At 41.0% G+C, this 16588-nt stretch overlaps 3 protein-coding genes across 3 annotated transcripts; 1 reads left to right on the top strand and 2 right to left on the bottom strand.

The window, feature by feature from the left end:
• Nucleotides 1–35: 35 nt before the first annotated feature.
• mapk15 (mitogen-activated protein kinase 15) lies at nt 36–8370 on the bottom strand. The gene is made up of 14 exons (XM_035183786.2): nt 7548–8370; nt 5887–5985; nt 5628–5657; nt 4596–4686; nt 4081–4211; nt 3432–3595; nt 3178–3317; nt 3039–3096; nt 2353–2490; nt 2036–2141; nt 1540–1861; nt 961–1085; nt 646–798; nt 36–455 (listed from the first exon to the last, which is right to left on the bottom strand). Exons 1-14 carry the CDS (start codon nt 7635–7637, stop codon nt 261–263), a joined length of 1842 nt encoding a protein of 613 aa, XP_035039677.1. The 5' UTR covers nt 7638–8370; the 3' UTR covers nt 36–260.
• Nucleotides 8371–9132: 762 nt separating this feature from the next.
• On the bottom strand, nt 9133–13674 carry vps28 (VPS28 subunit of ESCRT-I). Its single transcript, XM_035183467.2, has 10 exons — nt 13587–13674; nt 12494–12555; nt 12352–12380; nt 12163–12200; nt 11969–12058; nt 11758–11863; nt 11549–11650; nt 11115–11168; nt 10937–11028; nt 9133–10241 (listed from the first exon to the last, which is right to left on the bottom strand). Exons 2-10 carry the CDS (start codon nt 12531–12533, stop codon nt 10121–10123), a joined length of 672 nt encoding a protein of 223 aa, XP_035039358.1. The 5' UTR covers nt 12534–12555; nt 13587–13674; the 3' UTR covers nt 9133–10120.
• A 43-nt stretch (nt 13675–13717) lies between these two features.
• Nucleotides 13718–16496, top strand: LOC118124434 (aurora kinase A and ninein-interacting protein). The gene is made up of 4 exons (XM_035182211.2): nt 13718–13977; nt 14323–14436; nt 14789–14948; nt 15087–16496. The coding sequence occupies exons 2-4, from the start codon at nt 14344–14346 to the stop codon at nt 16118–16120; spliced, it is 1287 nt and encodes a 428-aa protein (XP_035038102.1). The 5' UTR covers nt 13718–13977; nt 14323–14343; the 3' UTR covers nt 16121–16496.
• Nucleotides 16497–16588: the final 92 nt, after the last annotated feature.

Raw genomic sequence — 16588 nt, 5'->3', positions numbered from 1 at the left:
TGGTACAGTTTGATAAATGTAGTATGAAGTCACAGTTCATTGTAAAAATATTTATTCACTGTCACAGACAGAGAATGGAAATCCATGTTTCCATGGTTACACTCACAGTACACAAGATGTGTTTGACCTAATAACTGTTTCTCCTTACAACATTTCTTCCAGTTTACCTCACGCCTCTATCATCCTATTACAAGACAGACTTTGTTGTGTGTTTCGACATGTGCCACCCAGGCTCTATGCAACCACTGACACGACAGCAGTCACTTGTTGGAAGGACGACTTCGAAGCAGATTGTCCAGTTCAGTCTTATTGATCGTACCATAGGCCTGGGAATAACTACCAAGCTTGGCTCGAGGGTCACCGGCAGCTGCCACGTTACAGTGACTCTGAAATACTTTCTTGCTGAACCGCGCTGGGGGACGAGCCTCATGAACCTGAGGGTTGGAGCGTTGGTTCTGCATGGGGATAAAAAGAAATTTAGACATGTTAGAACAGCCATTCCATGTAAAGCTCCCAAAGTTTTAAATATCCATTTATTTTCTTGCATTCTATGTTTAAAATCTACATTTCATGCATGCAAATAGCCTGAAACTGCATCCTGACATTGAGTCATATTTTAACTGTCCTGAGGTGCAGAGAACTGACCAGACGTGCAGATGTGACCGATAGCCCGGAGGTCAAAGGTGACTCATCCTTACGCAACAGCAGGTTGTTCTGCGTTTGGTTGAGGGTCAAGGAAAAGGAACGGTTATGAGCCACAGGGGCTGAGCGACCACGCTGGAGAATCTGGTCCATGGACTAATGAAAGAAGGGAGAAGAGACACCATGAGGATCAAAGTGAATCACAGTGGGAGCGAATGATCAAAAATAAAAAGGGTGTAAAAATAACGTAAACCAAGATTACATCACAGCAATAGAACACAAATGTGAACAGTAAGGGAACAGCGGTCTGGTGCTTACTGCGTTAGCGCCCTCTGTTGGTGATGTTGTTGCACTTTCATTACTGGTCTGTCCCAAAGGTTTCCTACTGGCTGCAGTGGAGTGGTGGTACTGCGGAGGAGCAGCCGGACTCCTAACATAACCATCTGAATGAGGAGAAGAAGAGGTTTGTGTTTTCTACATGAGAAAATGACAGATTTACGTCAAATACATGTAGCTGCATTGGTTCGCCTTTATTGTGAAGGAGTGGAACTAGGGCTGGGTATCGTTTTATGGTATTTCTTTCTGCATTGACACCTAAACAATACTTTTTCAGTTCCTTAATTTGAGTAATACAACCATTCATACAATTTTGTTCATATAAAAACAAGCACGATTCTCAAATGTTAAATTAAAAAAGTCTAAACATTTCTATTTAACTTAGAAACTATCTGATAAAAGAGCAAATAAACAAGATTGCAAATATGAGCAAAAATAAATACAAGGCTTCAGAACATCCAAAATGCTATATTTACGGTATGTTTATTACAATTAAAACAAAAAAAAGCTCTACAGTTTGACACCAAGCCATGTGTGGAACCTGTAGAGATACAGACGTACTTGGGGCATGTGTGATGGGATTATATGTGGGTTTCCCTAAGGCTGGGCTTGATAATGGACTCTTCTCCGCAGCCGGCTGGGTGGATACAATCACAGGTTCGGGTTTGGCAACGGCCTCTTCCGAAGGCACTTGTTTTTCTTCATCAGACTTTTCATGCGCTGGTTTCCCCTCATTGTCGCCATGACCATCTCCATTCACTGCCACCGGCCCCTTCTCCACTTTATCATTCACACCGGGCCTCTCCCTGCTACTGACACACTCTCTGTCCTTCGGCTGGATCAGTCTCAACATCCCCTGATTGGTTCTCCTCTCCACCATCATCTGCAGGTAGAGACGAGGAAAACGCAAAAGGGTTTCATCAGTATGATCAGATCAGCGGAAACAATAACTACTGACTAATGAGTTTTATTGCAGTAAACCTAATGTAATGTGATCTACTGTGTTAAAATCTGTTTAATCTTAATTCGTCCTGATCATTATTGACTCATTTCCTACCTCGTAAAGTTTGTTGCGGTACTGAACCACAGATAATTGTACACCATCGTCCACTGGCAGCACTACATCATAGTAAAAAGCTGGCTCCTTCGTTGGATTATGGAACCTCAGGGACAGAAAACAGTTAACGATAAATAAAAGCACGTAATGGGGATAAAATGACATAGTGATACACATTTACTCATCCTGATCCAGTACAGGCAAAATTCATAAATAACAAATAAGAGATTGTCATAAAAGACATCTCTACAATAATCTGGAAAACCTGACCACAGTTACTCGTCCATGAATCAGTCTGAATGCGTGCTCCTTGGTACCTGGCTACATATGGGTGTTGGAGGGCTTGCTCTGCAGTCAGTCGCTTGTCTGGGTTGAAAACTAGCAAACCCCTCAGCAGGTCCAGAGCATCAGGAGGCGCAGACGGCTGGAGAAGATCCTCTACAGGAACCTGTGGTCTGGCAAAGAAAGGAGAGGATTTGAATAGAAAAAAATCTAAATCTATCATAAAGATATGAAATACAGCAAAGCATGCAAGCAAGTCCAAGTAGAGGATTTGACTCTTCACGCCATCTCAAATATCTCTTATACAACAAATAACAAATGTATCCTTTGCAACAAGATGGCCTTTTTAAGCTGCCCTTGCTATGTTTATGATTTTGCTTTGTCACTGTTACGTCACTGCATCTCTGCACTAATCTGTTCCTGCACCGTGAGCATGTAGTGAGGCCCAGCACCTCCCCAGTGGAGGGGAAGTCATCTGTTATCGTCACTCCTCCTTTAATTCCCCTTGCACATGGAGTGACAAGGTCAGAAAGAGGCCAAGCATGAACTGTACACAGTCTGCATTCATGTATGAATAAAAAGATATATGTGAGCTGACTAAGTGAAATGCAATATCTATGTTGGTTACTTAGATGAGCAGATTTACACGACCTTATAAACAAAAACATATGCTATGTACAGTAAAACATGAACTACACAATATAAATTTATATTTTCTTACTTCAGTAACATTCTCTGAATGACAGAAGATCCATATTCAGACTTGATTGCGATAACATCTGAAAAATAAAAAGGTTATAATTAATCTAAAGTAAAAGGAAACTGTTAATCATTTAAATTAATTTAACTTTGAGGTTCACCTTCTGGGCTCGGGTGGGGTATGGCACTCATGATCTTCTCTATCTGGTTGATGGTGGATGTCCCAGGGAACAGGGCTTTTCCCAGCAGCATCTCTCCCAGGATACAGCCGAGGCTCCACATGTCCACACCTTTAGTGTACCTTTGGACGAGACGTACTCCTGTTACAGCCTCAAAACAACCACTGTGTTCCTCGAATCATGATGCCACGTTGAAGATGCGGTTACTGTCAGCAGATGCTCAGAACATTCGATACCTTGTGGACCCCAGCAGGATCTCAGGGGCTCGGTACCACCGCGTCGCCACGTACTCCGTCAGCGCAGGATTCCCACTGTCCTCCTGGATCTGGTTGAGTGATCTGGCCAGGCCGAAATCACACAGCTTGACCACACAGTCAGTGTCCAGCAGCACGTTGGACGGCTGTGTGGGAAACACAGGCAAGAGAAACAATCTTCACAAGGACAATAATAGTTCGATTTTCACATATCAATTCAAAGGTCATTTGTAGTGCCCCACCTAAGCAAGGTAGGAAAACAGAAGTTATACAAGGAGTGAAAACAATAAGAGAATTTTTTGGGCTGCCATATAACAATCGTTGCTGCAGACATGTACGTGCACTATTAATTTATTTAGATTAACACTGTACCTTTAATAAATTAGCTTGAATTTGTATCTGTACGTACAAAAAATATATGTTTGATTTTAAATAGTTTCCTCCACCATGAACTTTTTTTGTTTGTCTGTCTGTTGGTTTGTTCACTGGATGAATTACCATGAAACCTGGTGGAAGGATATGTTATGGGTGAATTTAAGGGGACTGATGGTTAATATGTAATCATATGCTTCATATTTTATTTATATCACTATTCCTAAATAGTATCCATTTGAGAGAGGCAGTAGCAAACCTTTTGGTCTCGGTGGATAACGTTTCCTGAGTGCAGGTATTTAACGGCTTTGAAGAGCTGGTACATCACATAACGTTTATGGATGTCCTTCAGGAGGTTGCCTTTCTTAATCACTGCATGCAGGTCAGAATCTGGATCAGAGCAGAGAGCACATGTGACTGTTAATATGGTGGCCACAGTAATATCACCCCATGATTGGAGTGCAAGTCCTCCTCAGCAATCACACACTCAGAGGCACCCAGGAAACAAGATGTTGGAGTGAAACAGTGGTGGACTGTGCTGTGACGCTGGTGCACACTCATGGATTAGACTGCAGAGAGGGGGAGGCCAATGTGTGGACTCAGCAGTAAAAGGGCGCAGGCGGCCGATGGAAGCAAGAGGCACACATACACACACACACACCTCAGCCTTTTTCAGTGCCAAGTAAAACTGAAGCACCACTGCAGCCCTCACCATCAGCTGATTATTTGTGTGTCACAACTGAGCAGCTCCGCACGCCGAGCAATAATACTCACCCATGTATTCAAAAATGAGGTAAATGTCTTTGTCGTTTTGGGCTCGGATGACATTTAGAAGTTTGACAATGTTGGGATGATCACCAAATTCCTGCATAAAGAACAGAGAGTTTAAGCGAGGGAAACAACAGAGTAGGTACTGTGCACTGTGGCTACTGTTTGACCTATAATAACTGGCAGGTATTGGCTCAGGGTTGGGTAAACAACAGGGACAGTTTCAACAGAGGTTACATAACAGTCACTCCAAAACCCAAAGCTGGAGTTTCACTGGAAGATGACGGCGGCAGATTACGGGGCAGTGCCACACGTATGTAGGTCAGCAGATAAAGAGTGAGACAGGAATATGTAACCCAAGAAAATAAAAGCCCAGTGAGTTTCTGTGACCTGTGTCTAATAGCTGTCTGCAAAGCAAGGCTCATTCAGGATAATAACAAAGCTAAAGCCAAATGAAAAAACTGGTTTTAGTCATTTTTAATTTTCAATTGACGTAGCAGCGAGCAAAAGCAGCCAAAGCCTTACACGTCACATGTGAATCTTGATGCAGGTTTTAACATTTCAGACAAAACTCATAAAAGCTTTATGGACGAATTTTTCAACGAATGGACTTTTTTGCCCTCTTTTCTATTCATTCTTTTTTTTATTTATTCTATTTACTTATTAACAACATGATGAAACACTCAAGGAAGAATAACTGTGCTGTGTCCTAGTAGGAAGGCCAGGGTACGCCTGCTGCAGTATATGAGTAATAAGTACAGCAATTAACATATAAATACTGTTAATGAATAATGGGAGTATAAAGAGCATTTCCTTGTGGTTATGTGGGCTTTTTCTTTGTAATTCATTCAAAGGTTTTATGGCAAATTACTGATGGAGCTCATTCACTGATAATTCCTGTTTGTCATGAGAAGTTTGTCTCTAATACTTTGTACAGTTAAAACATGCAAAATAAAGTATGGAGAAGGTAGAGAGTGGGACTGATATTATTCATCTGTCAGTCCTAAACTAAGGAAATGATCAGATTTGTATCATTACCTGAAGGAACATGATTTCTCTGAATGTCCGCTGCAAAACAAAAAGAACACATCAGTCATATTATGAATCTCACAAACAACCTGCAGCAATAAACTCAGCAGACTAAACGCTCCTGTTCCATGTAATCATAAACCAACCACCTCTTTTTATTGGGGCAGGTGAGTAAGCTCATTCATACAAGGTGGCTCTACAGTAAATATGATCAAAGTGTATAGATAACAATAATATTCGCTGGTTTTGTAGATCAGAGAGTACACACCTGGGCGTCAGTCCTGTTTCTGAAGGCATCAAAGATCTTTTTCACAGCCACGATCTCTCCGCTCTGTCTGTCGATTGCCTTCCATACGATGCCATAGGCCTGAGACAGACACAAAATACTGATGAACAACATCGGGTCACTTCTTCACCCTTGCCCAAGGGCATGGGCTTATAATCCGTACCACAGACTGTATATAAAGATGGCCGACATGACAGCTCCCCACAAGTGAAGCCAAAGCATCTTGATCTGGCTGGCTACAGTATAGGTCATAAATCCATTTTAGGTACCTTTAGGTTTTTGTTTTTCGGTAAGTGTTGCTTTACTTATAAATTCTATAAAAACGGGATAAGATGTCATGACTGACAGCTGAGACTGATGTGTGATTGATTGAGAGCTTGCTGCCGCAGCCCCTTACCCCGATCGCATTGGTGCAGACTATGGCTGCAAATGTGCAAAATGGCGGTGCCCGTATCAGATATATTTTGGCTTTATTTCTGGATAGTGGGAGGAAATGGAGACACGTCGTCCATCTTTATTTACAGGCTAAGTTCTGTACCAAGTTTAACAAACAGCAGGATGTAAACCAGGCAAAACTAACTAAGGTCATAAGAGCAGTGTATGTTTGTAATTTCAAATAATCTGTAAGGGATTTTTGAAATGGACATATATATACCAATATTTTTTAGGAAAAAAATCTTAGGATGTGACCTCTGTGTCCACAATAGTGGCTACAGCTTTGTCTATGGTGAAGGGAGACAGTGTGAAGTCAAGCATCAGAGCATCAGAGAATACTGTTATTGTAACGACACAAGGAGAAGTCTGTCATCAGGGGCAGTGGATACGATTTAGACAACACTGGTTCCTCTCTGTCAACACAACAGAGAGGAGAAACGGGCTAGAAACAAAACAACAGAACAATTTAAAGCAATCTTCTCCTGTGAAACCACTTTATGACGTTCTACAGTTGTTTAGCACCAAGCCCCTGTGTTTACAACCGCTCGGTTTCCTCAAGCATCGCCGCAGAGGATGCAACCACCCCATCAGTCAACTGTGAACAGGTCGAACAGCTGTGTAACCCGAGTCACAGTCGCCCTCAGGTACGCTTGGTGAGCCAATATGACCTGTCTACGTGGCAGCAGTTCCCACCTGCATGTTTAGAAACCCCAGCACCAATTTGTATGGTCTCTGTGGAGGAGGAGAGGCTGTGGAAAGAAAACCAGGCTGTTTTTAGCCCTGCACGCTGTGATTGTGCCAGGAGAGAGGAAAACAAAAGAGGTTGGGGACTCTGAAGGGAGCAAATGTCCTCACACACACACACGTCAGCTGATCTGCAGAGAGAAAAGTTTGTCCTGCCAGAGTAAATAAACCCCTTTGCTTGCAACACTGGTTTTAACTGAGGACCTTAAGTATGTCAGGAATTTATTTTTGAGGCTGTAGCACAGCGGAGGCCTGAGCATGAATGCGCAGGTAGAAATGTAAAGTGTGAAGCTAAATGTGAGGTTTGCAACAGTTGATGTGAGCCTGAAAACTGAAATGGCAACTTTAAAAAACAACATCTTTTGTACATGTATGAGAGAGATATCCATTTTGTTAAGTTATGAATCATTTAGATCAGTGACATTCAATATTCAATGATTTAAGTAGTTATACATTTCACTCACCCCCTTCCCAAGTCTCTTCTTGATTTCATACTTCTGAGAAATGTGCTCCTCCACCTCAGACACGTTTGCTGATTCATATTTTTTACTCATTTTTCCAACAGCTCCTACTTGTCCTCATGCAGAAGTCTCCACCATTCTCTCTGATTCTACCGACAGACTATATATAGAGACAGACTTTGACTGTCCAAAAAACAGGTTTGGTCAGAGCTGCAGCATCCAGGTCATTGATCAGTCACACGTCGTGTTTGGTCAATCAGAGCGGAGTCAGGAAGCAGCAGGTTAGTTTCCCACCTCCGTCTACCAGCTGGAATGTGTCCAGCTGAGATGAGTCCAGCTGAGATGCAAGTTTGGAGTCTTCTTTGCTGAGATGTGAGTTTTGAGTCTTCCTCTCTGTTATGAGTCCAGCTGAGATGTAAGTTTGGAGTCTTCCTCTCTAAGATGTACGTTTAGAGTCTTCCTCTCTGTCCAGCTGAGATGTAAGTTTGGAGTCTTCCTCAATGAGATGTCAGGTTGGAGACTTCCTCTCTGTAATACAGCTTAGTTGTAAGTTTGGAGTCTTCCTCTCTGTTATGAGTCCAGCTGAGATGTAAGTTTGGAGTCTTCCTCTCTAAGATGTAAGTTTGTAGTCTTCCTCTCTGTCCAGCTGAGATGTGAGTTTGTAGACTTCCTCTCTGTCCAGCTGAGATGTGAGTTTGGAGACTTCCTCTCTGTCCAGCTGAGATGTGAGTTTGATGTCTTCCTCTCTGTCCAGCTGAGATGTGAGTTTGGAGACTTCCTCGCTGCTGCTGACAAACAAACCACACCACCCGAGGAGTTTTGTCATTTTTTGTCGTCTTGGTAACGAATACGCTTGCTTCCTGCCTCTTAAAGGAGCCGCAGCACAAACGCAGGCGGAGGTTATGGAGGTAACCACGGTTCTGTGAGTTCCTGGATCAGTGTCAGTGGATGAAGGTTTTTTTTTCTCCCTATCTTTATTCAAGAGCAGACTTATTAATTTCTCCTCGCACTCACGCCGCTTCTGTGGTCATGTGAAATGTCTGCTCTCTGATTTCTCCTCTTTTTTTTGTGCAGGTCAAAAGTCTGACAAAAGTCCCCAAACCGATAGATTGCCATGTATAGTGATTACAAAATCTGAATGTGAAATCAACAAGTCCTGCTCTCAAACTAAAAAGGTACGCTCTTGAACAAAAATATGGAAAGAATCTCCAGAGCACAAACCAATGTGGCTCCTCTATATCCAGAACTAAAGGAGTAGGCGCCAGCTCTGAGGCAGTTATCAAGTGTGGGTATTATGAGCTGGATTTGAGGGAAATCATTAAGATGACCCCTCAGTCTGCACAAAGGAATCACACAGAGGACAATGGGTCATGCTTTCTGAGGTCAACAGATCCACACATGCCTTTTCAAATATATGCCAAGTCCTCTGTCAAACCCAGGACTCCCCAGAAATTAATCAAAACCTCAGCACTGTAAAAGATTATCTACAAATCAAGCATGTTGTGATTGATAAAGAGTGGAGGATGTAGGTTTCCTCCATTTGGAACATTTTCATCTTATTCACACAAAACAGACACAAAGTCGGAGGTAGACTTTTCAACTTTATTTCTAAAAAGATGTTACATGCTTTTATTTAAAAATCAAAACTATTATTTACAATGATAAATCTTAATAAATATGTTCTCCCTACTGGTGTTTGAGGGTTGAAACATATTTAGTAAGCAAAATAAGGAGGGGGTGTGTCCACCTCTCTTTTGCCCACTTCATGTGGCCAAACCCTCACTTCGAAAGGAAATATGGATTAGGCATGTTAACAGAAGACAAACTGGAGACAAATAAAGAGAAAACATTTCCTTCCACCAGTTTCAATATAATGATTAATTTAGAGTGCAGTCTAATAATGTTTCCCAACAACTACTTCAGCTCCATTTGATCAGTTGAACTTTTACTCATGTGCAAACTATTGAAGAATTTTACATTTACACAAAAATGTCCCCCAGTGATGGATAGTGGAAACATTTAGGGTACCAAAAAGAAAATATATATTTATCTTTCCAATAATACAAAGGCTTTGGATGTTGCAATTTTTTCTTCATGTGCATAATTTGCCCAATAAAATTGATTCATGCCTCTGTGTTGGTGCTCTGCAAAACCCAAGTATAAAATTATTCCTTTTCTTTTTAATCTACAGTAAAAAGTTAGAAGTAAACTGTTTTGTCAAAATCAGAATCAAACAGCCAGTGTTAAAGGATTTATCAGACACGTTTGGATAGAAAACAGGCCAATGGAGGATCTCAAAGCACAGGCAGAGTCCAGTGGTAGAGGCTGCAGGCTGCAGGCAGCGCGATGTACCACAAACAGTGGTGGTGGTGGATATACACAACATAAATAACGACAAAGGGAACCAATGTGAAGACAGAAAGGAAATAAATGGAGAATCAGACGAGAGAAAACCTGTTCCCAGACAAATCCTCTCCTTACCAATAACCATAAGGAGATAAAGTAGAGATTCTTTTCACTTAGTGGGTTTTAAAGTCAGAATTTCAGACACATGGTTCCAGGGTGGGGAGATGTTTTTAGGAGGAGTGGAGGAAGCGGTTGAAGGCATTGTAGGCCGACTCCAGGTCAAACAGCATCTGGCGCACCTGGTTATCATCCAATTCGTCTGAGGCCGACATGCTGCTGAGGGTGGTCAACCTGACGAGATAAGATCAAGAAAGATGGCGATTAAGACCAAACGTATATCGTATAGAACATAGTGGAGATGAATTGTGGTTTTAAAATGCAGATTTGTCTTGAAGCGGTGTAACTGCAATGCTACTGCAGTGCAGAGATTTTAGCTACTGCAAGCAGCCGTCAGGTTACACTACTTTTCATAATACTTTAAGTAAAAGTTATAATAATAATAACAATATACTTGATACAGTAGAATGTAAATCTACCACTGCCAATAAACGCTGTGCTCCAACATAAATAAATATGAATAAAGTTTTCTTTTGGTGTGATGGTTGCCGGTTTAACTCCAACTAGAAATTCACAGAGGTCTGACACCAATCAAAGGCGAACTCAGACTACTACTCACACTCACCTGTAAAATCTAATGGAATGTTTTGGCCACTCCCTTTCCTATTATGAAGTAAACATTTCCCAACAATGGAGTACAAGAGCACCAATAACTATGACCTCAGCAATTAACATAAAGTCAAATGAACACCTTTTGTAAAGTTTTGACAACAACTGGACATTATAAACCTTGCAAATGAAGAATACGTGTCAGAGCTGTTGTATGTGTGTGTCACAGTGACTAAATTTACATACAGTAGCATAGCACCCTGCACTGAATTTGCATTAAGCTTTACAACATAAACACTGGGTGGTCCATTCTAACTGACCAGAGGCTGACTTTGTCCTTAGCCTCTGAGTCTGGAGGCATGTTGCTCATTCTGTTCATGGTTTCCATCAGCTCCCTCAGGTCTGGCTGGATCTGGACCAAAGGAATAAGAAGTGTCAGGTATCCACTTAAGTAACCCGTATGATGAGTCTGACAACAGTCTGAAGGTTTCCATTTACCTCATCCATGGCCCTGATCTCCAGTCTCAGCTTGTCCATCACAGTGATGAAGAGCTAAAGGTCGGAGAACATGAGAGAAATTGAAACACGATGAGACAATGCTCAACATATTTTCAAACTTAGACAGTCAGCAAAAAGAAGAAGTGTTTTTTACTGTCAGCAACACAATCAGGGCAAACAACCTTTGCTGGTACCACACTATCTGTCCTCTGATATAATTAGTTTGTCTGATTGTATGAGCTGAGTTAAAAGTTGGCAGTGGTCACAGCTGGCAACCGACCAGAGGATGAGCCAAATGAAATGAAAGCACTTCAGCTACTTGGTGCTCAATTTGAACCCAATAAATCATTCAACCAAAGACACGACTGGAACAATTCATCTCAAATAAGACTCTAACAGACTGTTTAATAGGATGGAAGAAAGCGAGGACGTACAGAGACAATGTCTGCAATGCAGCGGTTCAGATTGCCCTTGTCATCTTTGATGGTGATTGGCCGATCCTCCTTAATCCTTTCCATGGCGAGTGGGCAGTCGAGCTAAGGAACAATATGACAAGATCCGTATTCAGGTAGCATCAGAGAAATAAAATCTATCTAAAAATATAGGACAAATGGGTCAAAAGTGATCTGCACTCAGAACTCACTCTGTACTTCCTGCAGAAGTCGTCGATGGAGCCCACGTCAGATCCCTGCACTTGTTTGAATGCAGCTTTATACTGAACCAAGAGTCTGGAACAGGAAGCTGTGTACCTGAAACAGAAAAATACTCACATTAATAAAAACGTATTATCAAAGTCATGAGTGGTATTCTGTCCGACTTGTAAAAACAACATATTAAAATTACGTATAACTTACTCATTAGGTGTGACACAGTCTTTGATGTAAGCCTTCTCCAAGGCCTGCAGGGTCTTGACGACAGCAAACAACTCTGCCATGTTATCAAACCTTTAGGAACAGGGTTAATAAAGAAGCGTTACAAAACTGGCAACATGAACCCCTGGGATACATTGTGTTCAAACTAGATAACTGGAAATGTATTTCACACTTACTTCTCTCGTTCCCTTGCATTTTTGTATAATTTAACTTCCTGAAAAATATATGATTTGTGGTCAAAGACTTTCTCTGGGTTACAAGTAGAATATCAAAAGTATTTATTGAACCCAATCTAACATTTCTTGTAGAAACAACAACCCTTATAAATGGTACGTTTGATAAGAATAAAAAAATAATAGTTTTACCTCATATAGCTCAGGTTTGTTGGCCGGAGCTGATGGAAAAAAAATAATTACATGTTTTGAGAAACATTTACTGTTGAAACTTTGATGCTTCTACAATCTGATAACCTAAATTGAAGCTATCAAACATATTTGAATGTCTTACCTCCCCCAACAACTCCTGACACTGGTATCCCGTGGAACATGATGCTGATGTGTCAGATTTATCTGCAAAAAGAATAATGTAACTATTTGTCAAATGTCTTCATCTGGGACAGTCAAAAATCCAACCATGTATGAATGAGTTTTCCACAGTGTTATATTTTACTTAGCTTGGGCTGGGGGGGGATTATCACTATTATTTATTGACAACAAGATACAAGGAGTTTGACTGAAAAACTAAATGCAACTTCAAGCAAACCCACAAATAGTGTATACTTTACTTTTTGGTATTGTAGATTTTTTTCTAACACCATTGGGTAATTCCGTGTCAAATAATCTCACTTTGGTGCCACACTGAAAAACCATGAAAACCATCTCCCTGTGACCCATATCAAAAAAAGGATATAAGTTGGAATGACCCAATTCTTTCTCTGGTGAAACCCTCCACCAACAATAAAATGCACATAAAAAACATTATAAAGACGTAAAAAATCAAACAGGTCCAATAAAATGCTGATAGATTTAGTCAATCATAAGCAAACAATCCAGAAATTCCCCAGTTTGTTATTTGAGAGGATGTACCACTGTTTTCTGTGTATTACAAGCAATGTAAAGAGATCATGTCGGACTTCAGGAAGTCATAATGGGCATGTTTGACAGTTTAGTCGATTAGACCACACATTAATCGATTAGTTAAGAAAGTAATCGCCAGAATAATCAATAATGAAAATAAGAATCAGTTATGGCCTCATTCTCAACCCGCAGTTGTAAAGGTGTAAAACACATATTCGTTCATCGCTGTCATTCACCCAAATAAACAGATCCACTGAGGATTTGAGTAAAACCCCCCACCTACACACAGATTACCGGTTTCTTGTGTCCTGTTTTGTCGAACTAGCCCGAAGTTAGCTTCAGATGCTAGCTCGTAAGCATTTCCTTTGTGATCTATAGTAGCTCGGCCCCACAGTTAGCTGCTTATGGACACCAGACTCTGTACCAGCGACTGTTAGTGCTGGAGGAGTTAGTAAACCCATTAGATATGAATGTTATTTCAGGATCAGTGATTAATAAGAGAAATAAAAAGACACTTAGCTCACCCCTTCGACAAACTGCTGTGACGCGATGTAAACACACCCTCGTGCGAGGACCCGGGCACACGTCAAAATATTAGGTGTTCACTCTGCCTGACTAAAAAGCAACACTTTAAAAAAAGGAATTACACCAGCGCGTCGAACGGAATTAGTTTATTTTAAGGAATTTTGCACATCAGGTTTTGAGGAAGATTTTGCAGTAAATAAGTTTTTTAAAAGTTTTAAACATATTTTATGTTTTTTACACAGTCAAACGTCAGCGGCAGCCCTTCGTGGAGGCGCCAGACTCAAACAGAGGGAAACGCGGACGAGTGTCAAAGCGACCAGAAAAGATCAGAGTTATAAAGAATTATAAAGGTTCCCAGGGAAGCTGAAAACCTCCACCTGCCACGTCCAGGTCAGTTCATGTGTCTTATGATTTCATTTATGTGGAAAACCTAAGTAATGGCGTGATGTTTGATCGTCGAACACCACCTAGCTACTTGTGGAAGTTAGCTAACAGAGCTAGCACCGGTCTTGTAACTCAGAACTATTATATTTTGAAAGTGTGAATTAATAAGTCAGAGAAGTCACTAAAATATGTAATAAACTTAGTAACTTTAATAATGTCCAAATATCCAAATAGTCTAAACAGATATAACAGAAACGTGTTATTGCTCCTGATAAATCCTGCAGTGACCGTTTATATATGATTGTCTTGTTAATTTTAATTCACTTTCTCTTTTATTTAAATTCACTGTAGAGCTTTCATTCACTCTCCACCATGAAGAGCTCCAGGCCGGCTCTGCAGACCACTGCCCAAGAGGAGTGTGGGGTTTGGCTGGACACTGTGCAACTCAAAGGAAAAGCCAAACAGGTAAAACTGTGTAAGCTGCTGTAGAGATTCTGTTCAGACCTGGTGTTAACATCCGTTCTCTATCTCTATATCTTAGCACTGTTTACTTGTGATTCAATGTTAATACCAGGTGTGAACAGGGCCTTAGAAGAATCATGAATGAATGAGTATTTCATTAACCCCCCAGTAAAGCAGTTAATTACTTTGTTTAACTACTTGTACACAGTATATGTTTATAGAGCGCGCAATAGCCCTCATATAGGCTACAGTATATTACTATTTACAATTAACATTATCAAAATTCTCTCGTGCTATTATTACTCCTCAGTGTTTTAGTGAGAGCATGTTTCATTCGGCTCATCTTTCATTTCAGAAACGTCTCACCCGTCGTCCCATTTCTAAACTGCTGAACCCCTTTGCTGAAGGTAGAGGATATAGTTTGGCTGTGGCTCTCAACTTTACCCAGACTAAAATGGAAATGCCAAAAACCAAACAGAGCTCCATATCAGCCTTCTTCACACGTCAACCCAGAGGTGAGTCGTCAAAACTGCTGAAATCAGTCTGTGAAGAAAATTGTCCGAAGGTGCTAAAGCTGCAGTAGACTGTTGACTTGCTTAAATTTATATTTGCTTAGTGATAACTGAATGCTTGCTTATTCCATCTACCAAAAGTACTCAAGGAGAAGTCCGCCTCTGATGAACCAAACATGGATCCAGTGCAGTTCTTCTCCTCAGCATCAGCCTCAAGGGTTAGTGCTCCTGTTGCATCAGGGACAAAACGAAGACGAGGAACACATATTGAAAACTGGGACTCTGAGCCTGGTGTGGATCAGGAGTGGGGAAGTGAAAATTTAACTCAGCGAGAGGCAACACTGTGGCTGGAGCAAGGTGAAGCAGCCCAAACACCTCCTCAGAACTCGTACTGTCAGTCTGAGGAAGAGCAGCCTGAGGAGTTAAACCCACCTCGGAGTAAGAGGAGGTTCACTGACACCTCCTCATTATCAGATGACAGTCAGCCTCTTCCACAGGCATGGAGTCAGGACCCACTGCTCACCTACAGCCAATACGCTGACAGTGAATCTTACCTGACTAGTCAGACAAATACAAAAGCAGAGAATGTTAATGACTGTTTCCTAAACAGTCTTCAATGTGAGGACGACTTTGGATTTCGGATGGATCTGAAGGGAAAAACCTCGACTCAGAAATCCTGGAAATATTTATATTCTTCTCAGTTGGAGGATGAGAAAGAAAACAGCAGGTATTTGTTTTCTAAGTCCCCACGTAAGCGCTCACCTTTCTCTCAGATTGACCCTATTTCAAATAATGAACGGACGGAACCAAAAACTCCATCACCCCGAAAACACATCAAAGATCAACCGTGGAATAAAGTTGAGGATGATGAGAGCAGCATCTCACAGTTCAAGTGGACAAAACCAAGTAGTTCACCCTTTAAAAAACCAGCACGAAAGCAGCAAAGCAGAGAAGCTGATGAGGACAGTCTGGCCATGTTGTTTACCCAGGACTCTGAAGGCTTCAGGGTGATAGCACATAGAGGTCTGCAAGTCAGGAGTCCGCTCAAAGATCCGAGTAACTTCAGCACTGGGGTTGTGAGAACAAGTTCTTACAAGTCTTTGGTGGAAGAGGACGAGGAAGATGAGATGCTCTTTACTCAAGACTCTCAGGGAAATAGGGTGATTAAACACTGATGAGAGCATTTGAAACACCAGGAGTCTTCCGTATGTGGATATTTGTAATACGTTTCAAAAAGACTTTTCATATTTGTTCCTTCTCCAATGTGTAAAACAAGAACATCTGAAAATTTCGAGACTGTTCTCTCTGATTCTCCTCTCGTCTCATTTCATCTTTAGATCTTTTGTATTTCCTGTAAGTTTTCCCCTGTTTATCATGTTGAAATTGGTTTCTGTGGTACTATAGGTATTTTATTTTTTGGTCTGTATGACACTGAGATGTCCCACAACGTTTAACTTCTTTTAGCAATTAGAAAATACAATCTCTCAAGAAATTGCAGTGGCAATGCTGACTTGAAGACTTGAAGAAATTAAATAAAATATATATTTATTATATTTTGTCATGATAAGCATATTAATTCTTGAGTTATGGCCAAAAATGTGTGCTGTAAGGTAAAAATGTTGTAGCATGTACAAAAATCTACG

The sequence above is a fragment of the Hippoglossus stenolepis genome, chromosome 17, assembly GCF_022539355.2.
Source record: "Hippoglossus stenolepis isolate QCI-W04-F060 chromosome 17, HSTE1.2, whole genome shotgun sequence".
NCBI classification, from domain to species: Eukaryota; Metazoa; Chordata; class Actinopteri; order Pleuronectiformes; family Pleuronectidae; genus Hippoglossus; species Hippoglossus stenolepis.
This window is presented reverse-complemented; position numbering and strand designations above follow the sequence as displayed.